This window comes from Melospiza melodia, chromosome 12, assembly GCF_035770615.1.
Source record: "Melospiza melodia melodia isolate bMelMel2 chromosome 12, bMelMel2.pri, whole genome shotgun sequence".
Lineage (NCBI taxonomy): Eukaryota > Metazoa > Chordata > Aves > Passeriformes > Passerellidae > Melospiza > Melospiza melodia.
Window position 1 is genome coordinate 5,430,507 of NC_086205.1, and position 27,188 is coordinate 5,457,694.

At 50.7% G+C, this 27,188-nt stretch overlaps 1 protein-coding gene across 1 annotated transcript; it reads right to left on the reverse strand.

Annotated features, from left to right (window-relative positions):
* Positions 1 to 53: 53 nt before the first annotated feature.
* Positions 54 to 27,188, reverse strand: ITM2C (integral membrane protein 2C). Its single transcript, XM_063166504.1, has 6 exons — positions 27,041 to 27,188; positions 11,380 to 11,517; positions 9,274 to 9,462; positions 8,893 to 9,003; positions 4,559 to 4,709; positions 54 to 1,812 (listed from the first exon to the last, which is right to left on the reverse strand). The coding sequence occupies exons 1-6, from the start codon at positions 27,152 to 27,154 to the stop codon at positions 1,721 to 1,723; spliced, it is 795 nt and encodes a 264-aa protein (XP_063022574.1). The 5' UTR covers positions 27,155 to 27,188; the 3' UTR covers positions 54 to 1,720.

A 27,188-nucleotide genomic window follows, 5' to 3' on the forward strand; every position in this document is an offset into this window, starting at 1 on the left:
CCATCAGCCACAGCTTTGTGCTTTCCATTGCAGACCAACACGCACTTCACACATCAGAGGTAAAAGACTTTATTATCCCATGGGTTTTTCCTAAGAAGTAAGATTCCCACCAGACAAAATATACAAAGCATCTTATGTTTTCTTTCTACAACTGCATTCTCACCCTATGGAACAGTGAGCACATGAGCTGACCCCAAAGAACCAAGGTTTGCCCTTACAGCTGCGGGACTGCACAGTTAGCACATCCAATGACATCATGCAGAACCAGAGGGGAGGGCAAGAGGCCTGTGTGCACCTGAGTGCAGCCTCAGGCTTCTAGAAATGAAGAGAAATAAGGGCTTAAATTTACCAGTTACTTCCATGAAGTGAGCCAATTCTCTGACCCACTTCTTGTCATCCTCTTGGCAATTAAAGGCTGGGGCTAGCAGCAAGTTATTGCTGGGAAAACACAATGCTAGAAAAGTAAATACCCATCTGGCAGTGGGAAACTTTCCACAGCAACCTGCAAGAAGTGCACCTAATTCTTCATTTTACATCAAGCTTAAAGCAGAATGAAACCAAAGTGTCCTCCTCTACTTGACAGAAATTAATATTTATAGCTATGTTTATATGAAATAATAAATACTCAGCCTCTAACGATATACTAATTCCTATTGCATTACACGACCATCCTGAGATCCTGTTTTGTTTTCACATAATTAACTCATAAAATTAACACTCAGAAGTTTCAAATATATTAACTTTGCATTTTGGTTCTGCTGAGTTAATGATTGTACTTGCATTTACTTTATCCTTCCTCTTCCAAAACAACAGGCTCATTTCAACAGATGGTGAACAGGTCCAGATTTGCTGGAAACCAATTAACAAGAATGTGCCAAGTTGAAACTCACCCCATTCTTTCAAGCCAAAAAACTGCCTGCATTTCAAGAACCTAATTAGTTTTAACTACATTTATGGAATGGAGGGAAGAATATTTAATTACTCTGCAATTCTTCTGTCTGATGATCAATAGAAATGCAGTTTTGTTCAAACAATTTCTCTGCAGTATATTGATCAGCTGAATCTTGCCTTCTATCAGTATCTGTACTCCACTGCTGCCTGCAGATAATGTGATACACAGCTGGATTACAGTGATTGCTATCAAAACAGCTTTCACTGGAGGAGTTACACAAGAATACACACTGTCAAAAGATTTGAAAAACCTTCTTCTTGACTTGCCAGTAACCACCAGTTCTGCTGCTGGCACTTCCTTCCCTCTGCTGAGCTCTCAAACTGCCCTGTCTGTAGCCTCACAGCTATTCCTTTCCTAAGTGCACCTGGTTTAGGTCATTGTATCAGCCCCAAAATGGAAATCCTCCTCTTGTGCATACCCGCTCTGTCCCAGAGCAATATCCCAGCCTGAAATTGCTCAGCCAGGAAAAGAGCACCTATTTCCAGCATTTCTATTCCTCTACCCAAACCTGCTCCCAAAGGGGATTTCCATTCTGTTATGTGGAAGAAGCTGCATCTACCCCCAGTTATCTTTGAGCACTGTGTAAATTTAAGCCCAGACAATGTCTTGGGTAGGTAGCAGGGAAGAAAGGGCCACAAAGGACCCCAGAGGTTAGAGCTGCACAAGCTGGGGGGAGTATAAAAAGTAGCCAGATTACCATGTCTAAAGAGAGGGCTGAGAGCATGTGTGTGCAAGCAAAGCCAAGGGAGGTTACATCTGGAGAGTGCTTCATGACTTTTGGCAGATAACAGTTTCGACCACAAAAGTGTTTTCAAAGTGACGAATGCGATGACAGTTTCCAGCCTCACGTCGACTGATACCTAGAGGTGATTTAAACAGAGGAGAGAGGTGAATCAACAAATGAGAATCTGCAAGAACCAAAGCAGGGAGGGGAAGGAAAGCAGATGAGATGCAATTTCTGAACACTGAAATGGGGGGACAACATAGTCCATATGGAAAACAGCATTATCTGGTCTTTGGAAGAACTAACAACCTTCTCTAGGATATAGTCCTGCAGTAAGAGCTGCCACGGGCTGAAGGAGTCACCTGGCAACAGCTGGTTTCAGCTGACAGCATCTCAGCGTTATCTCAGGGACCAGAAAGCCTCCAGAAACCAGCAGAAGTCACAGCCAAGAAGTGTTTAAAGCACCTGTTTGTATCCCTGTGTGCCTGATCCTGCTGTGGCCCCAGCCTGGGGCAATGCTTCCCCCTGGGTAACACTTCCCCATGCCCTCCAAATGCAAGTCCCCAGCTCTGGGCAGCTCTGCTGGCAGCTCCTCCCCCACTACAGCAAAGCTGGGGTGCCCCAATGACTGCCAGGGCTCCATGGGAGTCAGTGCAGCTCCCACTAGGAAAGCACCATCAGCTACAGCCATGGGGACTGCACCCTGCAGCTTCCCCAGAGACCCCAACCCCACCGACTGTAGGTACATGTTCCAGGTGAGCCTTTAAGTATAACAAATTAATACAAATACTGGTATTAAAGAGTATTTTGCAGCAATGTTACCACTGCAATATAAGATACATATTGCTAATTTCCATGAAATCATTTTTACACAGTCCAATGTTCCCTCTTCACAACATTTTCCGTACTATTATGAACTTAATTAATTAAAGGCAATTTGCAGATCTAATCTGCTCTGAATAGCTGCCACTGAATCGGGTGCCTTCATTAGGGAAATTTTCCAAACAATTCCCAACAGCTCTGCCATTAGTTCAGCCCCAGGAGCCCACGTGGAAATGAATTGCTGGCTCCTGCAATCATTTCTGCAGGATTTGTATCAGGCTGATGGATGACACAAACACAGCACTCAGCACCCGTTTGCAGCATCCTGAAGTTGGGCTTGGATTAACTGCATGGGAAAAGGCAAAGCCCCCGAGGGAAACCCAGCTCTGGTCATGAAGAGCCCAGCACGGCTGCACCAGACAGAGAGGGGCTGTGATGTGGGGTGAGGGGCAGGGGGCAGGGCTGTGATGTGGGGTGAGGGGCAGGGGGCAGGGCTGTGATGTGGGGTGAGGAGCAGGGGGCAGGGCTGTGATGTGGGGTGAGGAGGATGGGACAGGGCTGTGATGTGGGGTGACGAACAAGGGGCAGGGCTGTGATGTGGGGTGAGCAACAGGGACAGGGCTGTAACGTGGGGTGAGGAGCAGGTGCAGGGCTGTGATGTGGGCTGAGGAACAACGACCAGGGCTGTGATGTGGGGTGAGGAGGATGAGACTGGGCTATGATGTGGGGTGAGCAACAGGGACAGGGCTGTGATGTGGGGTGAGGAACAAGGGCCAAGGCTGTGATGTGGGGTGAGAAACAGGGGCAGTGCTGTGATGTGGGGTGAGGAGCCGGCAGGCTGTGATGAGGATGAGGGGCAGGGGCTCTGAGGGGCTGAGGAGCAGGCAGGCTGTGATGAGGATGAGGAGCAGGCAGGCTGTGATGAGGATGAGGAGCAGGCAGGCTGTGATGAGGATGAGGGGCAGGGGCTGTGATGAGGATGAGGGGCAGGGGCTGTGATGAGGATGAGGATCAGGGGCTGTGAGGGGCTGAGGAGCAGGCAGGCTGTGATGAGGATGAGGAGCAGGCAGGCTGTGATGAGGATGAGGAGCAGGGGCTGTGATGAGGATGAGGGGCAGGCAGGCTGTGATGAGGATGAGGAGCAGGCAGGCTGTGATGAGGATGAGGAGCAGGGGCTGTGATGAGGATGAGGGGCAGGCAGGCTGTGATGAGGATGAGGATGAGGATCAGGGGCTGTGAGGGGCTGAGGAGCAGGCAGGCTGTGATGAGGATGAGGAGCAGGCAGGCTGTGATGAGGATGAGGAGCAGGCAGGCTGTGATGAGGATGAGGGGCAGGCAGGCTGTGATGAGGATGAGGATCAGGGGCTGTGAGGGGTTGAGGGGCAGGGGCTGTGATGAGGATGAGGATGAGGGGCAGGGGCTGTGATGAGGATGAGGATGAGGAGCAGGGGCTGTGATGAGGATGAGGGGCAGGCAGGCTGTGAGGGGGATGAGGAGCAGGCAGGCTGTGATGAGGATGAGGAGCAGGCAGGCTGTGATGAGGATGAGGATGAGGGGCAGGGGCTGTGATGAGGATGAGGGGCAGGCAGGCTGTGAGGGGGATGAGGGGCAGGCAGGCTGTGATGAGGATGAGGAGCAGGCAGGCTGTGATGAGGATGAGGGGCAGGCAGGCTGTGATGAGGATGAGGAGCAGGCAGGCTGTGATGAGGATGAGGGGCAGGCAGGCTGTGATGAGGATGAGGATCAGGGGCTGTGAGGGGGATGAGGGGCAGGCAGGCTGTGATGAGGATGAGGATGAGGATCAGGGGCTGTGAGGGGATGAGGGGCAGGCAGGCTGTGAGGGGGATGAGGAGCAGGGGCTGTGATGAGGATGAGGGGCAGGCAGGCTGTGATGAGGATGAGGATGAGGAGCAGGGGCTGTGAGGGGGATGAGGGGCAGGCAGGCTGTGATGAGGATGAGGATGAGGAGCAGGGGCTGTGATGAGGATGAGGGGCAGGCAGGCTGTGATGAGGATGAGGATCAGGGGCTGTGAGGGGATGAGGGGCAGGCAGGCTCTCACGCCGGCGGGCGCCGCGCCGCCGCAGCCGGTACGTGTCCTTGCCGCTGCACAGGCGGTAGATGAAGGAGCCCAGCTGCTCCATGTCGCTGACGTGCTCCGTGGCGATCATCTCCTCCTGGATGATGTACGTCTGAGGCAGGTATGTCCCCTTCTGCAAGAACAGAGCTCCCACTGAAATAAGGCACAAACACTCCCTGAACGCAACTGTTTCACGCAGAGCACCATGAACAACCAAACTGGGGAAAACTCATTCGCTGCTGAGGCTCAAGCTCCACTTGCTGAGGGCAGTTATGTGTGACCTTGTCCTTGCAAGAAACTGTCCCTTGCTACTAGCACAGTGCACACAAAATAGATGAGATCCAAAAATGGAATGTTCACATAAGGGTGAAGTCAGTGTAGGATCAACCCTGTTATAAACTGACCCAAATTTTAGAGCAGGATGCCCAAACTGTAACTATGAGAGTACAACAAAGCCATCTGGAGAGAAATAAAAGCTTAACCAAAATTCCAGGAACTCCACTGAAATGTGTGCTCTACATTTACTTCAAAAGGAAAAAATCAAAACCACCAGCCCAGCTCAGATTTCAACATTCTCCTCTCCTCTCTGGTCCATTGAGCAGAGCCAAGCCACAGTGATGTCCTGCCCTTAGTGCCCACAGGAATGGGGACTAGAGATGGGCCATGGGCAGCACATTCAGAGAAGAACTGAGCTCCTGACACACCTTCATTGCCCCAGGAATGTCTGGGGCAGTGACATCCCTGCTGTTGGGTAGAGGCCACTGTGAAGGCCAGGGTGATGAGTGAGGTGTCATGGCAGAAAGCTACCAGGAGATGGAAAAAACAGTGTTTCAGTGTGTCCCCAGAGATGGAGGTCTCATCTTCCACAACAGGAAAGAGTTCAGCTCAGCACTGGAGACTCTCTGCAAGCTCATTCCCAGGTGCTCAGGGCATCTTTCATGTTTGGACATCACTGTAGCAACAAACAGCTGTGTAACAAGGGCAGCCTGGGCCAGGGATACTTGTGAGCAGATGCTAACTAGATCATGAAGCGAAGAATCAGCTCTGGTCCTTTTTTCTTAAGAAGAGTCAAAGAAATAAAAGAACTGTCAGACCCTGGGGCCAAGGTAAGCATAATGATCTCAAGTTGAAAGGTGTAGGTGGTTGTGTATTCTATCCCCACCTGTCAGAGCTGGGGCAGTTCTCTGCTGTCCATGGGGCAGTTTTTCCTTTCTCTCTCCCCCAGCCAACCCTCCCTGCAGGAGATCTCTGCTGTCCATGGCCACTGAGTGTCCCTGCAGGGCTGAGCCAATCCCAGCATCCCATGGGGAGATGCTCCGCCCAGGGGAGGAGCCAAGCATTCCTGCCTGGATCCAATCTGAGCCTGGCACAGCACAGCAGCCTTTGCCCCCTGCACTGCCAGAGGAGCAGCTTTCTGCTGCCCTGCATGGCCAGAGGGAGCCCAGGCCCATCTGCAGCAGCCCTGGAGCTGCAGAGGAAAACTCCCCCCTTGTGCAGGATCCCTGCTGCAGCAGAGCCACAGCTGGCACTGCAGGAGGGCTGAGCCCCCCTGGGATGGGGCTGGGACACCCCCTGGCACACAGGGGACAGGGACTGCTCTGACTCTGGGACTGTTGGGTTTTTTGTACTACTGTATTTGTATTTTTAATTTTTCTAGTAAAGAACTGTCATTCCTGTTCCCACATCTTTGCCCGAGAGCCCCTTAATTTCAAAATTATAATAATTCAGAGGCAGGGGGTTTACATTTTCCATTTCATTTTCCATTTAGCAGACACCTGTCTTTTCAAACCAAGGCAATAACCAAGCAATAGCAGCACCATTTCAGGATTCACCTCTTCTGTTTCCCAGGACTGGTTATCTCCACAGAGACACACCTGGAAACACACTACCTTAACTCAGTGCTGTGCTGCTGAGCTGGCACAGCCAGGTAGATCAATAAGGGTGTCCTCTAACACTGCAGGATTAGAGAATTAGTGCCAGTTTGTACTGCACTAACACTTCAGGTCTGTAAGAAATTCCATTATTGATTCTCAATAATAGAGAAGGCAGGGGGGCTGAGAGATACTTGCAGCTCCTGGCAGGGGCTGTCACAGTGACAGCCAGGGCTGGGGTTCAGGATGTGCCACACCCTTGGCCTGGAGAGAGGCTCAGTGACACAGACATGAGCACACAAGCCAGTTTCTTCACTGTCTCAGACTGAAATAGCTGTGGCAGGTGAAGGGGGAATCACCACTCCTCCATGGCAGGACTGTGCAATAAGGACAGTACCTTCAGCAAGCTACAGCTCTGACCATCTCGTGTTCTGCAAGAGATGTGGATGGTCCATCATGTAACTTGGTCACCTCCAGGCTCCTGCTGCTGCAGGGGGAGCATCCCTCCATCCTTTTATGTCAGACACTGATGCAACCCTGGTCACTGAACTGTCACACCTGTGCAAAACAAAGCCTGAAAGAAGCAGGCACAGGGCATGTGGCAGCCACTCTGCAAAGGGGCATTCTGGCACCAGGCTGGCCAGGAGGAAAGAGCAAAGGAGGTTCTCCAACTCCCTGCGCTGCCCCAGTCTGCTGGAGCAAACCACTGGTGTTAACTGCTGGGCTGTGATTTGATTCTAGGAACAGGGATGCAGTCACTGAACAGATCCAAAACAAAACTTTCTGCTGGGAATAATTCTCATTCATTAGGGACTTGACTGCATTTAGAGATGCAGAGAAGAAAAAGTCTCCAAGTCCAAGGACCAACAAAGCTCACCCAGCATCCAAAAGGCACAAGTTTTGAGCAGCAGGGGAAGTCGTAGGGTCATAAAGATCCTCCCTGCAGCAGGAATAAACTTGAGCTTTCTGCCTGATCAGCAAGGCCACCCCTCCCACATGTGGCCACGAAGATGACAGGCCCATAGGATCACAGCTAATTCAGCTGGGGAGGGACCTCAGGACTTTATCCTACCTGGTCTTGAAATCTTCAAGTATTTCAAGGAGGCAGCACAACCTTCCTGGGTACCCTGTTCCACTGCTTCACTGTCCTCGTGGTGGAAAACTTTTTCTGAGCCCAAAACCAAACTAGTAATTTTAAAACAATGTCTCTGAGGCACAGGTCAAAGCCTCCAGAGACAGATTGGACACTACTGAACCATCTCAATAATCAGGAGGTCATTTAAATTCACACCTGCTTTGGGCTCTTCACATATGACCGCATATGTGCTTATGTAAGCATAAGCACACCCCCTTTTTAAATCCCCTTTTTAAATTCAAAGACAATGCATCATTTTCACTGACTGTGAGTTTATATCTGTTATTTGAGGATGTGACCAGCACTCCCAATCTCTCAGTTGTTTTCTCTCAGCTTGTGCAATCCTGCCTTTTCCATTTCCCTCTGCCCAGGGACTGGTCACCTGCCAGGGTCAGGAGCTGTGACAGGTCTGGATGAGTTGTAAATAAATGTGTGTTGTACCCCAGTGGGTTCCCAGCACATTTGCCAGACAGTCACAGTGCATGAAATTGTGAGGACTGCAAGGAAACAAACTGGGAGTCTGACAGGGACTGGAGATCAGGCTCTCTCCAGGCATTACTGCTTGTCTCTGAGCTCACACTGCAAAGTTCACCATACTGCACATAGCAGGAAGTGAGCAAAGAGAATTCAAGAAAGAGTAAGAATTAGATTGTCTTTTTTCCACCTTCTTTTTGAATAGACCCTCACAGGAGTGATAAAAGACCCAGGCTCAGTGCCTTGATTTACCTGCAGAAGACTGAGACAGATATGTACCTTTTTCAGTCTGAAAAATCCTGTGCTTTTTCCCTGCTGTGAAGATTAAATAGTATTCTATTTTAAGATGACTGCTTTCAGCAGCACAGGCTTCTGAACTGAACAAAATCGCTGGTACCAAACCAAATTAATGCTGGCTGTGAGCATAACTGCATGAGCCCAAGCCTGGTGCTGCAGCCCAGAAGGGAGGGCAGCACAGATATCCCCCAGAAAGGTGAGTGCTGAAGGCCTGTTCCTCCCCAAGGGACACTGAGAGCTCTGCAAACCACAGTGCAAAACTCAGAAGGGGAAAGGAAGGAAATTTTTCTTTTTTCCCTTGATTCCTAGTGAAAACCAGAGGGAAGGAACCTGCTGCTTCTGTGTGTCTCCCTGGTCAGGCTGCTCATCGTGCCCAGCATTACTGTGCTGTCTGCACTATCAGTACTTCAGCCAAACCTGCTGAAGCCTGTGGAGACTCAGGGCCGAGGCTCACTGCCCCAGACACAGCAGTTCTGATTGGCCAGGAGCTTTCCAACTCAAGGAAAGCATGCAGAAAAGCAGCAGGGCTGCAGCTGTACCTTCACGTTGACCAGCAGCTCCCACAGGTTGCGAGGAGGCATCACGATGGTGGTGTTGAGCTCGATGACGTAGCACTTGTCCAGGGTGATGTCATGATATGCTGTCAGACCCTGCATGCCAAGCACAGGAATGACACTAGTGAACCCTCTGCAATGAGCCCTGACTGGGAAAATGGGTGAGGAGAGGGAATTCAGGGAAGACAGGACACTGTGTTAAACAAACCTCCCTACCCTGCAAGCAGAGCAGGTTGGAAAAGCCCCCAGAGAGGGCAGCTCAGGAATAGATCCTGTGACAACAGAGACAGTGCTAGGCCATGAGCACGGAGCTGTGCACCCAGCCCAGCCCTATGGCTGCCCCCACAGGCCCCAGGAGCTCCTTACCCGCTGGAAATCGTGGATGATGTCCGCAGGGTCACTCCCTCCAAACTGGGGCACTGGCACGTTGATTTGCTCGTAGTTCTCCTCAATGTAGATCTTGACATCCTCGTGCAGCTCCAGCTGCCCTTTGAAGGGCGAGTACAGCGAGTCTTCGTACAGGACCCCGCAGTGGAACACGCTCTCACGGGGCAGCTGTGGGGTACAGCACAATCCAGGCAGGGCTCAACAACACCCCCCAACAGCTACAGCAAACAGGAGTGTACCCCTGCTGGGTAAAACACTCATCAGATGCTTGAGGGTATTGTAAGATCAAGGTTTTTAGCAGAAAACATTCTTGGTGAACTTAGTGCAAGCTACCCCTGTGAAATGATCACATGTCACTCCATGCTAGCCAGGTGTAGCCATGATATTTTCTGAAAAATCCTTTCCTGAGGATTTTTCCTCCTGAGAAGCTGGGAGGCCTCAGGAACAAAATGTAAACAATGGTTATCTGCTGCTGTGGAATGCAACAGGTGCATCTGGGATTGGTCTCATGTGGTTGTTTCTAATTAATGGCCAATCACAGTCAGATGGCTCAGACTCTCTGTCTGAGACACAAGCTTTTGTTATTCATTCCTTTTTCTATTCTTAGCTAGTCTTCTGATGAAATCCTTTCTTCTATTCTTTTAGTATAGCTTTAATGTAATATATATCATAAAATAATAAATCAGCCTTCTGAAACATGGAGTCAGATCCTCGTCTCTTCCCTCATCCTTGGACCCCTGTGAACACTGTCACAAGCCAGGCCCAAAAGGAATAAAGAATTTCCTGCTGGCTTTTATGAGGAGTAATTCAGAAAGGCAAACTGACTGCCTGCAAGCTCTTGTATTTCCTCACCAGGCTGTTCACATCCCTCCATGGCTCCCAGTAACTGCATTTTTCTACAGGAGGCATTGAAAAAATGGTGTAATTTTTAGGAGGCATAGAAGCTTGGGCTGAGCAGAGAATCATTTCTAGAGGCCCTTGTAGCTCAGAGTGGCAAATGCAGCAAAACAAAGTGGATTCACCTCCCAGCAAAACAGGAGCTGCTGTTCTCTGAGCAGATGGGAGGTGTCCCTGCCAGGACCTCCCTGGGGGCCAGGGCTGCTTCTCCTAGGGAAGTGCCACCACCAAAAGCCCAGGGACAGGTGCCCTCACCTGGGACACGGCTGTGTGTGAGGGGGGAGCAGCCCTGGGGCTGCCACAGCGTTTCCAGATCAGGTGTGAATGACAACAGGGAATAAAGCACTGATGATTTCTTGAAACAAAACTGCAAATTAATTTGACAGCAAGGAAATGTATGGAGAAAAGGAGTATATAAAAAGACTCTTCTGCTGAGTGGATAAGTGCTAGCTGCAGAGATGAAGGCAGCAGCAGTCCTGGGAGAACTCATTTGCTAATAGCCACTCCACAGCACAACGAGGGCTCCAGTGCAAATCAGTGCTCAGGGTTTCTCGGCTAAACACTCAGCAAGCCAGAGCTCAGCAGTTTCCTCCTCAAAAAGCAGCTCTGCCCTGTCTCATTCCCTGTGTTCTGACCCTCCCCAGTGCTGCCAGCCCAGTGCCTTGGCCAGGCTGGGCCAGGCTTTGCAAAGACAATGTGGAAGAAGAGGTGCTGAATTTAATGGAGGTTGAGGGCTCACTTTCTACATCATCTCCCACTTTGTTCTTACTTCTCTGCTTGCTTTATTAATAGCAGCACCTATTTTTGTCCCACCTACAGAGTTTTTCTGAGCTAGAGCCTACAAAACCTACTGCAAAAAGCTGTTCCCTTGCCCGTACCCCCCTGCTCCCTCCAGGCTTGCTCTCCCCTCACAAGCCATGCTTTCAGACTGCTGCACCCCAGGCAATGGGGTTTAGAAGGTACAACTGGCAGGATATTTTTATGCAGTTCATGAGAAAGCAAAACAAAGCCATAAGGGAAGGGGAGGGTTTCTGGAAGGCCCTTCCTGGCATTGGGAACGGAGGTCAGCCTGAGCCTAGCACTTAAGAAATGCCTCATCTGCAGTGCCCAGCAACAAAAACCAACAGCACCTCCCTCAAAGGCTGCTAGGGTTGATGGAGCCAGAAGTGCTTCCCAAGTGTCTCCTACCTGGGTGATGAAGAAGTATCTGTAGACGTACATCGATGCAAAGACCAGCCCCAGCAGCAGCACGAGCAGCCCCATGGTCAGGTAGCACACCCCACTGAGCGACGAGCGGCGGCCCTGCGCCGCGGGGCCCGGCTCCTCCTGGGGACAGACACGGAGCTCAGAGACTGCTCTGGGCCACCAGCCACCTGTGAGCCCATCCAAGGGTGCTCTGGAGCCACCTGTGAACCCATCCAAAGGGTGCTCTGGGCCACCAGCCACCTGTGAGCCCATCCAAGGGTGCTCCGGGCCACCAGCAACCTGTGAGCCCATCCAAGGGGTGCTCTGGGCCACCAGCCACCTGTGAACCCATCCAAAGGGTGCTCTGGGCCACCAGCAACCTGTGAGCCCATCCAAAGGGTGCTCTGGGCCACCAGCCATCTGTGAACCCATCCAAGGGTGCTCTGGGCCATCAGTAACCTGTGAACCCATCCAAGGGTGCTCTGGGCCACCAGTAACCTGTGAACCCATCCAAGGGTGCTCTGGGCCACCAGCCACCTGTGAGCCCATCCAAGGGTGCTCCGGGCCACCAGCCACCTGTGAGCCCATCCAAGGGTGCTCTGGGCCACCAGCCACCTGTGAACCCATCCAAAGGGTGCTCTGGGCCACCAGCCACCTGTGAAACCATCCAAGGGTGCTCTGGGCCACCAGCAACCTGTGAACCCATCCAAAGGGTGCTCTGGGCCACCAGTAACCTGTGAACCCATCCAAGGGTGCTCTGGGCCACCAGCAACCTGTGAACCCTCTAGGGGTGCTCTGGGCCACCAGCCACCTGTGAACCCATCCAAGGGGTGCTCTGGGCCACCACCCACCTGAGAACCCATCCAAGGGGTGCTCTGGGCCACCAGCCACCTGTGAAACCATCCAAAGGGTGTTCTGGGCCACCACCCACCTGAGAACCCATCCAAGGGTGCTCTGGGCCACCAGCAACCTGTGAACCCATCCAAAGGGTGCTCTGGGCCACCAGCAACCTGCTGAACCCTCTAGGGGTGCTCCGGGGCACCAGCAACCTGTGAACCCATCCAAAGAGTGCTCTGGGGTACCAGCCACCTGTGAACCCATCCAAGGGTGCTCTGGGGCACCAGCAACCTGCTGTCCCATCCAAAGTAGTTGTGTTGTGCAATGAACAGGGCAAGCACCGCCCTGCAAAGCTACTTCACACCTGGCAACAGTAAAACACTTGTGCATTTTTCCTCCCTTACCCCAGATACATAAACTATATACATTAAATACCTATATATTTATATGTACTGAAAAAAAAGTGTCTGTGTGTGTGTTTGTGTGAACATCACAGACACGTGTATCATCAGCTTCCCACCAATTGTTCAGAACAAAGACAAGCTTTGTTTCAGTGGGAGGTAAAGACTGACCAAAAATAAAAAATAAGATCAGGAACTCTTAGTTCTTGGTTACTGAATATAACAGCATTTATGTATTTATAGTCAAAATTTTTTAGTTGAAGTGCTGCCACTCATGGCAGAATTTCTCATTGGAAATTTTTGTGATGGGAATTACTGGTAGTCAAAATTTTTTAGTTGAAATGCTGCCACTCATGGCAGAATTTCTCACTGGGAATTTTTGTGATGGCAATTACTGGTACCTCCTGGCCCTGCTGGGGTGAGCTGACACAAACAGATGTGATGATCTCAACTTCATTTTCAAGCACATTGCAGCACAGCTCCAAAGGAAAATGGACAGGGCATTAGAAGAAAACAGACCTGTCCTCTTCAGAGTGCTGCCCCATCTTTACAGACAGTGGCCAGCTCACCATGTCACAGCCCTGACAACAGAGGGCAGTGCAAAGGCAGGGTTACCTCCCACAGACAGCTCATCCCAACCTGTGATGCTCTTGTTTTTCTACCAAAATAACCCTTCAAATGTTAAGCAGAATGATGTAAGGCCTTTCAGAAGCAGATGAAAGGAGCTGGTTCAGAGATGCCCCAGTTTCCACACAGAAGAGCTGAAAGCTGCCCTCAGCTGAGCAGGCAGGCTGGGGAGAGAGGCACCAGGGAGGGCTCCTGCAGATTAACCCCCTCTGTGCTGTTTGAGATCTGATGTGAGAGGCACCAGGGAGGGCTCCTGCAGATTAACCCCCTCTGTGCCATTTGAGATCTGATGTGTTTGACTACAGACACTCTCCACAGCTACTTGGAGACTGCCACGGATGGGAGGATGACTGAAAAGCAAACATCAGCCTCTCATTCCTAAGGTTCCTCACTTCTCAAAGGAAGAGATGTTTCTCCAGAATAGCGTGGCCAACACCCACAGGGTGCTGCCAGTGCTGAAGCCCCAACAGGACAGGCCCATGTGTCCCCACCACCCTCAGGTGGCATCAGACCAGCTCTGCCCAGCCCAGCTGGCAGCAAACACCTCTTTTCCCTTTCCCTACCTCGGAGCAGCCCTTGCAAGAGCAGCAGTTCAGTGCCAGGCTTGGAGGCATCACTCCTGTCCCAGACTGGGACACCCATGGGGACCCTGCCAGGTGGGGATTCCCTGCTCCAGGAGCTCCACTGAGATGCAGGAACAGGGGCAGAGCCAGGAGCCTGCAGCCCCTCTCCTACCTGCTCTACTCCCAGCCAACAGGGACTCCTCCAGATACTTTTTTATTCCTACCACATTCAACCTGATGACTGCCAAGACCAAATTGCTTTGGGGAGCTACAATTCCAGCACATCTCCAGGAGAAATTAATCTACATTTATTTCTGCTTCATCCCAGCTGCTGAAAGACCCACAGCACCTCGATTCACCTCCAGCTTCCTGCACTGAAGGATCACTGCAATCAGTTTGCTGCTGCTGCTCCTCCAGCAAATAAAGGGATGAGCAAGCTGAAAAACATTACATTTTTCCTCTCCTTCTGCAGACAATGAGCAGCAACTCTGACAAGCCACAAAGAACAGAAAATAAGAAATCACATTACTAGAGGAAGTTTCAAGGCTCTCTGACATGAACCACTAGGACAAGAAAGTCATGCTGGATGTCAAGTGTTTCACAAAAGCAGCTTTCCCCAGACACTTGTCATCACAGAGAGAGTGCAGACAGTGAGGGTGAAGAGAAAGAAGAGGATCTCCTGACACTGAAGCAAGGCTGAGAAAATGTTTAATGCTCTGCAAGTGAACCATATCCAAAGGGTGCCAGGTTGCTGTGCTGGTTAATTGTTCAAAATTGCAATGCAAGATGTTTTCCATTCCCATCTGTATGGCAGATTACCTTTGTCAAGTGGGCAGTTTGCCTTTGAGTGACCACAATCACACCTCCCTGGGGAGGGGACATCTGCTGATAACAGCTGTTGAATGTCACTGCATGGCTGATAAGAACTACAGCATCCCATTGGGAGATGTGAGCCCAGAGGGAGGAGCCAAGCATTGCTACCCAGATATAATCCAGAGGTTTTGAGACACCAGCACGGCTTCTGCACTGGATTCCCCAGAGGAACAGCAGCTGCCTCTCCTTCCACTGGATCTTCAGAGGAAGAATCCATCCTTCTCTACAGGATCCCTGCTCCAGCAGAGCCACCCCTGACACTGCAGGAGGGCTGAGCCACAATTCCAATGGGACTGCCACCAACACCCTGACCCACAGGGTGTCAGGTTGGGTTCTGACTCTGTCAGTGTTGTTCTAGTGTACTGCATTGTTTATTTTATCCTTTTATTTTTTTTTTCTTCCCTTTTAAAGAACTGTTATTTCCTGCTCCCATATTTTTTGCCTGAGAGCCCCTTAATTTAAAATTGATAGCGATTGGGAGGGGTGGGGAGGGTTTACATTCTCCATTTCAGGGGAGACTCCTGCCTTCCTTAGCAGGCACCTGTCTTTCCAAACCAAGACATTAATGCAGCACTGCTCCTGCTGGGGGCTGCCAGCATTGGCTCCAGGGATGGCCTGGAGAGGCTTCATGAGGACACAGCAACTCAAAGGGCAAAAAAAATACTCCCACTAAGAGAAAAGCTGTGTTTGAGGAATGGTAGAGAGGGGAAACCAGCCCACAATGGTTTGCTACTTGCTAGGGCAGCTCTGTCTTCTTTGCATGGCCAAAGACACCGTAAAACATCCGGCCTCTCATTGCCAAAGATGGGTTTTGCTCCCTACAAAACATTCCTGGCTTCAGGAAAATTGCCAGAGCTTTGCCCTGTGGGAGAAGCAAAGCAGAGCTTTTATCTGGAAGAAGTTATTAAACAAACCCCCAAATTCTGAGGGAGGAAAGAAAAAAATCAACAGCAACCATTCTGAGAGAGCAGCAATTTAGGCAGTGAGGTTAAAAATGCAGCCAGCCAGGCCAAGGGGAACAGTTAATACAGTCCTGCAAAATACTGCATAAAAATCACCTGGAAAACCTGACTGAAAAAGTGTGTCTCCATCCCCCAGCCCAGCAGATGGGAAGGCCACCAGCCTTTATCACTGTGAATAAATGACAATTTAAAAGCAGCTACCTCAGTCTGCAGCTCAGCTTGGGGCTGGAGGCATCCCCAGCAGGACACCCCATCTGCACCAGCCTGCAAAAATCCAACAAGTTTATTGCACAGGCTGCTGCCCTGCTTGTACCACTACACACCTCCCTTCTCACAGGACCCCCACTCCTTGCAGTAGAATTGTTTACAAACAGGGTGCTCTAAAAACCAGAAAATCCATCACAGCTGATTTCCATCTCTTCTTGCCTAGGAATGCCTGGCTCCTCAGCAAGGGGAGAATCAGACTTGGCAGCAGGGTTTTCCTGAAGAGTTCTTCATGTCCTCAAGGTGTGCATTTCCAAAGGACAAAAATCAAAATATTAACACACAAAAATGCTGTACATTCACCAGATATTTAACAATGTTCCAGAGAATTCATTAACCAGACACACTGCTTGCAACAAGCTATACTATCAATTTTCTGCCTTGATCAAGCTTGGGTATTTTTGGCCAAGAGGAATGGGAAAGGTTGGGGTTAAAACCATCCCTGGGAAGAGGTAGGGACAGCTGAGTAAATGGGCTTTCCTCTTTTTGTTGTTTTAAACACAATATTGCAAGAGCTGGAGGTATTTTACACAACAATGAACATAAGGCCCTTCCTCCCCTCCCTGGGCTGAGCAGAGGACAAACATTTATTTGTTAGAGAAGGAAAAGCAACAGCAGTGGCAGAAGGGCAGCATGTCCATGGTCCAGGCACTAGAGCTGTGCATGTGGGGAGGATGCACAGACACATCCCAGCTCTGCAGAGCACCTGCTGCCTCTCCACACACTGATCCCTTCTTTGCTCCATTTTCCTGGGCAGTTCCACTTTGCTGACCCTACAGAAAGGGCTGGGCCAGCTCCCTTTCCAGGGAATCATTTCAGAAGAGGCAGTGGGTAGAGCTCCTTATGCTCTGCAAGCCAAGGGAAAGCCACAGCTTGTTCTTCCCCTGCATGGACAATGGGGGAAAAGCACCCACCTGTCACAAAAAGCACCTGCACATCTTGGCATTGTCCTGCTAATCCTTCATTCCACTGGGACACTCAGAGGCAGCTCCACACAGAAGCCTGAGCTCCCAGACATGCTGACTCTGACTGCTGTCAGGCATTCAGCCCAGCACCAGACAGGATATTGGAATATAAAAAGGAATTCCTTTCCTCAGATAAAACAGACTCTTCACTATGACTCAGTGCCCTGCCAGCTCACAGGGCCAGCACAGCAACAGAGTGCAGGCAGCAAATACCCAGATGGGAAAGGATGGAGGCATGATACAGACCATGGGGGAGAAGAGGCTGGAAAGTAGCCTGAAGGGTGGGGAAAAGCCCTGATTCAGTCTTCGTGGATTTTCTTTGGAATTTCAGGTCTTGCTGAGGACATGATGAAAATGGCTGGTGTCCTGTTATCCCTGTTTTGTACTGAATGGTTAAGGAACAGTTCTCCTACAAGGGGCTTGGGGGACAGAAACCTGGCTGGGCACAATGTCTGGTTCAAGATTTAGAAATCAAGTATCAAGTTCAAAGGCCACAGTGAGTCAGAGCAGGGAAACCTCCCAGACACCTGTGGCTGAGCAAACCCCTCCAACTTCACAGCACTGAGCCTTAGGACACAGCACTGCAGGAGCTGTTCACAAGAACCATACCTGGTGAGATGCTGCCTTTGGAATTTCTCATTAATACAGGAGAAGGTTATAAAAATAGAAATGTGACATTATTGCTCCTTCATCACCCATGCCTTGCTGAAGACGACAGAAGTGAGAAGATGAAAAGTGTCATGTCCTGCCTCGATCCCTTCCCAAGTCACACACTGCCTCGGCAGAGATGGACTCAGCTCTGGGCCTTTTTCTGCTCCTGCAGCTTCAGAAACACAGGAGCCCTCCACAAACCCTGCTCCCTGCATTTCTGAAACACATGGGTTTGAAATCTTTCATTTTAGGTGTAGCAAGGCCTGACAAACTGGGGACAGAGATTGGCAAGTGTCTAAATATACACCCCCGACAGGAAAAGAAGCGTGGGGTGACTAAAAATAGTAGATGTGATTTTGATGACTGACAAGTGAGGAGAGAAATGCAATGCAAAGGGATGCAGTTTGGAGAGCAGTGCCATCTAAAATATGCCATCACTCTGTGGGACACTGTTCAAGGGAGCAGCAGCCTGAGCTCTCAAGGTTTGATGCACTGACATAACTGCAGACACTGCCATGGCTTCCTCAAAGGATGCAGGCTCCAAAGTTAAGAAACCCTCATCAGAACAATCTAACTTGCACTCAGGAATTCCAGCACAGTGGAACTCTGTGGTGGAGAGCCCCGGGGATGGCCAGAGCCAGCTGGGTGGGCAGGCAGGGCCCAGACTGGAGCAGCTGCCAAGCTCTGCAGCAGGGAGGTGAGAGACTACACACAGGGAAAAGGCAAAGGCAGACAAGAAGAGGGAGAGGAACAGAGATAAAATATCACAGCAAAGGCATCCTGGCATCCATCAAAGCAGCCCCGACACTCTAAAGAAGGTTCCTGTGCCAGATGAATGAAAAATGAGTCCTGCCCTCAAGAGCAGTTATGCTTGGAGAGAGGAGAGAGAGCAAGATGAGGAGAATACCGGGTGAGCCCGTGGGGGAACCCTGCCTGAGGATCTGCCCTGGCTGAGAGGGCTCAGAGCTCTGCACTGACAATGAGAGGCCTCTCAAGGAACCCACACTTGGAAGGGGAGTCCTTCCAGGCTGAAGGGCATTTCTGATGCTCTAGGTCTGCATGCACAGACAGAAAGGAAAACACACACACACACACATATATATATATGGCACACAGTTTCCAAGGCAACCAAAGTCCCTGCTCACAGTCCTTGAGCAGTGCTTGCACTGGCCACAGCATTTCCACAGAGAACACAACTGATGACTTTCACACTCAAAGATGCCTGGAAGCAAAAAAACCCCAAAAGCAAGCCAGTAATTAAGGGACTATCACAGCTGAAGGCAAAAAAAGTTGCAATAAATGAATCTACTCACACCTTTGAGTGACACCACAGCATGTGACTAGCAACAAAGCCACCTGCCTCAGGAGTCACTTCACAGTGCTGGAAATTAGAATATCAAAAACAACCACTGGCTAATTAAAACCCCCAGCATTGTCGCTATATGACAAAGACAGCAGGATGTTAAAAATGCAGCCTAGCATGTGGGAGCTCCTGAGCACTCAGTGATCATATTTTCCTTCTCCCTCATTGGCAAGAGAGATATAAACCCCCCTCTTTTCTCCTTTTTTCATCCCTTTATGGAACTAAAGGGCTGTTTCTCCTCCCTCTTTGCACAGGGGTGAGGAATTAATTTCCATATTTTTGTTTTGTTTTGTTTTTTTGGCAGTGGCACAACAACTTCCAGCTGGAATGATTCCAGCCTCCCTCTCCTTCTCCCAGGAGTAAAACCATTCAGAGCATTAGCAGAGCCAACAAAGCCCCTGGTAAAAACAAGACTGTTCTTACCACGCTCACAGCTGAAGCCCTGAGCATCCTGTTGAACAGAGAGGCAGGCAGAGAGAAAATAAACAGCTGTGACAAAGTGGCAAAAAAAATAAAATATCCCAACCTGAGCATTTAACAGCCTGACTGCCAAAATACTGATACTGATAAACACAGCCTGATTTCCAGGCCACTCACTGCAATGATGGGGAAAATCAGTCCCTCCATGGAGCAACACCACAGCTACAAGGCTCTGGAGCACCTGGGGAGGGAAGGAGCCAGCACAGCCCTGTGAATGAAGGCCATGGGTTGTTTAGGGTTTTTTACCAAAAAAAAAAAAAAAAAAAACTGAAGTGGGAAGTGGCATGAAAAGAATGGGAATCTTCCCCAGGAGAAGAATGGAGGTTAAGCTTTGGCACTGGGTCTCAAACCTCTCCAGAGCAATGATAGGCAAAAGCAGCTCAAGCAAGAGTGAAGCAGAGCAGCTGCTCTGGGAATAGGGGAAGCTCTTAAACTGAGAGGTTGGCAAATTCAAAGAGAGCCTTGACTCAAAATAAAGACATATGCAGGTGGGCAGACACCTGACTCCTTAAAAGACCTCTCACAAATGCCAAAAATATCCAAGAACACTGTGAAACTGAGGTAAGGAAATGCAAACAGCTTTCAGCTTGCTCTTGGTGTAGCTGAGCCTTCCTTCTCCTCCTGGGTGGAGGGAAGAGAAGCTGCTACCAATGCCAGTCTGTTTGCCTCTACCATCATGCAGGGCTTGGAAGAAGCATGAGCTGGGTCCCCACCAGAGTGCTGAGCTGTCCCATGAGACTCACTCCCCTTTTCCCAGCCAGCAATTGTACAACTGCTGCCATGTAAAACAAACCCACCAGCAACCCATGCAAGTGGCCCTGGGCACAAGCCAAGGGAGACACAGGCTGATTTTGCAAGAAATGTGAAGGATTGGGTGCTGTGGCAACACATCTGAAAGCAGAAAATGTGATGGGAAAAGACACATCCAGAGGTTTCACATGATTTCACCTGAACCTTCTCACCTCTGGTGATGCTTTGGGAGGCTGAGGAAGCACAGGACTCACCTGGACACTGCCACTGGGCTCTCCCTGCTTCCCCCAGCCAGCTCCATGTCTGGAGAGCTTTTGGGTGTGTGCAATTTAAAACCACAGCACCCACCTTGGAGCTGGCAGAGATGGTCAGAGCAGGCGTTCTGGATCTCACCAAAAGCAAGCCAAGCACTGCTGATCTGGCTATGGCCAATGAAGCCAGCACTGTCCCTCCTCACTCTTCCTCTAGATGTGACTGGAAGAAGGAACACAGCCATGCCCAAGATGCCCAAGAACATCCTGCCTTCTGCTGGTTTTGCAGGCAAGAGGGACAGTCCCAGCCAGAACCCTGCACTGATCACTGCAAGCAGAGGGGCAGAGTCCAGCATCTCCTGTCATCTTCAAGGAACCAGACTTGGTTAGAGCATTTGCTTCTTCCCTGAAAATCAGGATTTGCACAGTGTCACACCATAAAATGAAGTCACTGCTCCCTTCTGGAACACTGACAGCTATTATCTTTTCTCCCAGCAACAGTATAAGAAAACTGTGACAGTCAATCTTACACTTGAAAATTCACCACAAAGAAAAGGTGTCTAGTTTAACAACAGCATGAGAGAGGAGGCAAATTTACCCTTCTCTTTGTTGTTCAAACTGACTTCAAAGGTAGGGCATGGCACCAAGGAAGACAACTCTGAAAAGCAAGTGCAGAGAGATGAGTGCAAAAACCCAGCACCCTCACACTGTCCTCCTTCAAATGGTAACACTGGCATAAAAAAAATACCCAAACATTCCTAGATTCTCACACATCACTTGGGAAGACAATAGACACCTACAAGTCAAGATGGTGTTTCCATCTCCTGTAAACCTGGTAATGAGCAAACATTGGTAGCACAAAATCAGGAACTACAGAGCAGTGCACAAGGACACCTCATCCTCCATCTCTCCAGACCTGGCTGCAGTGCTCTGCTGGATGCAGGTCCCTTCTTCTGGGCTTCTGTCTCATACTTACTTTTGGTTCATTTGTACCCTTTGAAACTCTTCTGTTTAAAGATATTTCTTGGTTTTCTGTGTTTAGCCAAAAAAAAAAAAACCTCACCAAAACTGCTGTGCCCAAAGCAGGTAAACTCAACTGGTTCTTCCCAAGTGAAGAGCTCCTCCATGCAAAGCTGGGCTGGTTCCAGCTCTGCCCCAGCTCTGGGAGAACACAAACCTCTGCACAGCTGTTTCCAGCTCCTCTGGCTCCAGCTCTTCAGTCTACATCTCTTTGGTGAAAGACAGCTACATGTTTCAAAATTGAGTTGCATTTATAATGTTTCTGCTTGGAACAGATACTCTCTGTCCTATTCCCTCTGCCAGTTTTAGTCAGATCCTTTGTCATGCTCAGCTGGAATATCAAATATTCATGTCTGGAGTCCTGTAAGACACTGAAGTCCAGTATTTCACTAGAGCAGATCCTGCAAGGGGTCCAGAGCATCTTTTTTATTCCAATTCAAACCTTTTCCTCTGCTTCCAGGGCATCCCCAAACCACAGAGAACCAAAACCAAATGACAGTGCTTCTCTTTAAACTGACAACTCCATATAGGCCACAAAAAGAAATCACCATGGTGGTTATAGGAGGGTTGGGCAAAGACCAGGAATAACCTTCTGTTACAGGAGGCTGCTTCTTAAAATGAGGATATTCACATTAAACTCCCTAAGCCTGAGCAGGGTGAGAACCCCCACAGCTCGAGAGCCTCAAGGCTGGACTCAAGCCTGCAAACATGTCAATGAGCACAATCAATCCACACTGCTGCCAGCAAGCTTTTCCTTCCTCTCTCTGAATTTCCAGCCTGCTTTGTGAAAAAGCCTCTTTTTCAAAGACTCTTCCTCACACCCCCTTCCCTCGCCATCTGTCTCCCACTGTGGGATCTCAGCGCCTCAGGACTGATGTGCAGAGTGACCGAGACCACCCTTGGGGGGCTCGGAGGTCCTGGAATGTTGCCAGAAGTGTCTGGTGGCTGGACTTTGATCCTGCACAGGAGACGACACCTGTATGAGGATGGGAGGATTTCACTGGGGTGAATGGTGAAGGGATAAGTTAATTAGAGTGTTAGACACAGGGTTTAGGATTTCTGTACAGGGGGGTCTAAAGAAGTAAGATGGAGGAATTGGGGCGTGTCCTGTCCTTCTTCTTCTTCTTCTTGGCCTCCATCTTCTGTGGTGATGTTGGCACTTTGGGATTGGTTATTACTAAAAGTGCACTGGTCAATAAGGGTAGAAGGTATTGGGGAAAAATGATAAATATTGTATACGTAATTTTGAGTATAAAGATAGGTGACCACCCCGGGGGCTCTCAGTGTGCTCATGGCTGGCTGCTGAGCAGACCTCTGTCGGGCCAAGAGAAAATCTTTTAGATAAACAATTAATAAACACTGGAGACCGAGAAAAGACCTGAAGCCTCTTCTCGTCCTTTGGAGCGCGGGCTGTCCAAGGCCACCCCGGGCCTTTCCAGGTCATTAAAACAGCTGAGAAACCGACATCCCACCTCACAATGCACAAAGGAGTCGCTCCCCAAACCCAGCACAGCAGCACCCACAGGTTGGTGTCACCCTGAGAGCCTCTGCTCCTGCACCTGTCCCTGAGCTGGAGCCCAGCTCTGCAGCATCACTGCTCATGCAGCAAATCCCTGGGACAGCCAGAAGTGGCACTGCTGTCCTGCTGTCACCACAAAGCGCTGAGCCTCTTGGGCTTGCTCAGGCAAATGCAAAGCATTCCCAGCTGAGCATCAGGAAAGGCAGGGGAGTATGGACAGGGCAGCAGCCCCAGCACCGAGGCACTGTCTGCCTGCTTTGGAGCTCCACACCCACAGCAGAGCTGCTCCTCACTGGGGAGATGCTCCTCACAGGGAACAGAGGGGTCCTCAGGAATGTGCTCCCCACGGGTTTCCAGGCTTTGCCCTGCTGTTTCTGCCAAGCAGGGCAACCACGCTGGGTGTGGGAGCTGTGGCAACAAGGAGGGGGCTGGGACAGCTCAGCTGCCAGCCAGGAGCTGGGGCACCCAGCAGGGAGAGGGGCAGCTACAGAGAGACCACCCAGACACAGATGGATCCAGCGCCAGGCAGCAAGCAGCTCCTTGTGGAAAACTCCATTCAAGCAGGAAGGGCGTGATCCAAAGGCCACTGAGTCTTGTCAAGGCTTTGGGAATGCAGATGGGATGAAAGACATCAAATCAAAGCCTGGTATTACTGAAGCCAACCAAGAGCAAAACATCAGTCACAGCCTGCAGGCAGCATTCTGTGCACCCTGGAAAGCCCCCTGCAGCCCCTGGGGCTGTGAGGCACTGCCAAGGTGTTTCCAGCAGGCTCACCAGGCTGTGGGTATGGAGAGAGCTCTCCCAGTCCTGCCTGGCCCGTAAAACCCTTCTGTCCCACCAGCCAGACCTGAGCAAATGCTGCCCTGCCTTCGACACTCATCCTTCCAGAGACAAACAGCACTGCAGGAGCAGTCCTTTCCCAGAGGCAGGACAGGAGGCTCCTGTGAAAGCAGCCCCTGGGTCACCCAGATGTGTTTCCTGCAGACCCCCTGTCCCCAGCCAGCAGCCTGTGTTGGCTGTCAGGCACCAACTGCCCCAGGCACTCTGCACAGAGAGAGGGCTGACAGGTGCCCTCCTCTGCCCACTTCCACCTACACTAGGTCAGGCTGCAGCTGCTCATGAAACCCCTTCTCCTCTGGCTCTTGCACTGTCTCTGCCAAATAATCAGCAGGTATTAGAGGGATGCACAAGGGATCAAAAAAAACCCAAAAAACCCAACCCACATTTTGACCAGAGAGCTCCAGCCATCAGTGTTATTTGGTTCCTGTGGATTTCAACATCCACCACAATCACAAGGAGCACACTTCCCAGCCCAGTTACAGACACAGCCTATGTGTCTATTTATTTCCATTTTAGACTGCAAATATGGGGTTCAATTAAAACTTTCTGAATACTATTTTGCATCTGAACAAATATTTCCCAATGAACACAAAGGCTGCATAACCTCAAGCTGCCTTCTGCTCAAGGCTGCTACATCCCTACAGTTCCTACTAAATGACAGGATTGTTTCTTCTATAATCCCTTAAAGTCTTGCAACAGTCTCAAAATTACATGGATTTTTCTGACAGGAGTTTAAATATTCTGCATATTCTTCCTGATTCAAGCCAAGCTGTGCAGGGAGAAACAAGGTTCAGGCACATGCAAGCTTGCTGTCAGGACTGCTCACCTACTACTTTTCAGGACACATTAGCATTACAGACATCTTCCTGCCTGCTGCATCTTTGCATTCACCAAGCACCTGCCAAAATCCCCAGGCTGCAGAAGCTGCCGCTGAATCATCTCCCAGCTCTGGCTCCTATCACTGGGATTGAAGTTATGAGATCAAAGAGGAGAGGAATGCAGAGCATCTTGTTTGCTTGTCACCAATGCCATTTTGCTGTGAGGCAGCTCGAGAAAGACATACACAGACAGAAATTATTGGCAGCAGGAGAGGGAATGTGGCAAAAAAAAGCCTGGATATGGAAAGACCAACGCCACAAGCTGGGTGTCTGGAAAAGGTAAAGGTCCAGCTAAGCCCAAGCACAACAAAGAATCCACTGTCATAGTCTGAAATCCATTTTCATAGTCTGAAAAACACCATCAGGAAGAGGCCACCTGATGTCAGGGGATGTGCTGCTCCCTGGACATCCTCACACGGCACAGACTCACTGTAACCCACTCCTGCCCTTATTGCATGGAACTCATGTTGATGTTCTGACATGTCTGTCTGCTGGAATCAGGAGATTGTTGAGGAGTCTTTGTTATAAATTCATGTTTTTAGGTTCCTTTGTAGCTCACAGAGGTGGGCTTAAAAAAACACCCCCCTGCCTCCCAGGAGTCAGAGGAAGGCCCAAGGCAACATAAAAACCCCAAAATTTATTATTTGCTACCTAAGCCAATTTCATACATCTGGCAGGACCTGAATCAGAGTAATTTTGATTGCTGGGATCTGGCAGCACTAATGATAGAAACAAGCTTCTGTCATCTGTTATTACTTTTTAAACTGCTTTTCTCACAGTGCTCCTGAGAAATGGACAGATCCTGCCTGAACCCAGTCAGGATCAACAGAAGAACTGAGTTTCTGGCTGTGGAAGGCTGGTTTAATTGGCAGGGTGAGCTGAAGTCCAGTGTGACAGTCAGCTTCCAGGGCTGGACATCAGAGGCAGGAAGCAAGCGAGCACCTGAGTTTGTAATTAGGAAATACAGTCAGGAAATCACTGAGAGGTCACTGTCAACCACGTTTCCCCAGGTCTCTGCAGAGCTCCCTGGTGAGATTAACAGATGCAATCATGACAGACTGAGCACAGTCAGACCCTGGCAGCACAGCTGAGAGCTGAGCATGTCATGTGTGATGGGAGAGATCATCACGGTCTGACTGCCTGAACTCTGCAGAACAGGGCAGTCTCCTGAAGCCCCTGCTGCAAAGCACTTCTCCAGAGCCATTCCCACTTGTTTGCTGAGGCACATGAGGAGGAACACTCTGCACTGCTGCAGGAACAGAGCAAAACCACAGCTCCCACATCGTTCTTTGAGTCAGAGAGAGACTAGGGTTCAATAAATGATCAGACCACATGCACAGCCTAGGCATTTATGAGGGATACAGAAATGCCATTTAGGACTCCTCCTGTGACATGGGAGTGCTGTAACAGGGCAGAGTGGGTGCCGTGGGTCAGGCCCAGCTCAGGATGACACCCTCACACTACACAGAGTGGAATTCACCCAGCAGGTCCACCCTCACAGCAGGGCTGGCAAGTGGGGCTCTCCAGCATCAGAGACTTCACAAACATCCAACTCCTGCCAAACACAGCAGTGCCTGGTTCAGTGTCCGTGCTGGAGAGGGGCACTGCCCGTGCCACCCTCGCACTGCCCGGCATCCAAACACAGCAGTGCCTGGTTCGCTGTCTGTGCTGGAGAGGGGCACTGCCCGTGTCAGCCCCGCACTGCCCGGCATCCAAACACAACAGTGCCTGGTTCGCTGTCTGTGCTGGAGAGGGGCACTGCCCGTGCCATCCTCGCGCTGCCCAGCACTGCCTGGCCACGGCTCTCACAGCCCGGGAGTGACCCACACGGCTGTGCCCAGCCCCAGCGCACCTTCTTCATCTTCTGCTATGGATGTTCCAGTGCCTTCGCTCCCCTTGTGCCCGAAGGGATGCCTGCAGGCATGAGCACTGGCTCCCCTCTCCTACCCATCACCCGGAGCCAGCAGGGCAGCTCCACATCACCGTGTCAAGTCCCATCTGCAAAGCATGTAGAGCTCTGTGCCCTTAGCCCCTGGCTTCCCATCTTGCTCCAGCACCATCTGCTTTCCTCCTCTTGCCTCTTCCCCGTGCCAACCCAAAGCCTTCAGAGATGGCCGGGTCTGACATCCACCCGTGCATGACCAACCCGAAATTACATTCCCGCAGGCTAACCCGCCCGAAGGGATGAGTTCTGCTGCCCCTGTGTGCGCTGGACATTCACTGCCGTGCCCAGGGACGGCTGCTGGCGCCACGGCACCGCTACCCTGCCCCATCCCCTCCCCGCTCCTCTGAACTCTGGGCGCCCACCAAGCCCCGAAGCCGCCGGTAAAGCCGGACACCTCTGCCGGTGCCTGTCCGAAGCAGCACCACAGCACCCGCACCCCTCGACCCCCGCCGCCCCTCGCCCCCGCCCCACTCACGGCGCCCGGGGGCAGCAGCACGGCGCCCGCCACCCCATCGCCCCCCGCCGCCTTCTCCTTCTCCTTGTCCGGCTTGAGCGCCGCGGGCGGCTGCTGGACGCCGATCTTCACCATGGCCCCGCTCCGCCGCCACCGCCGGCCCCGGCAC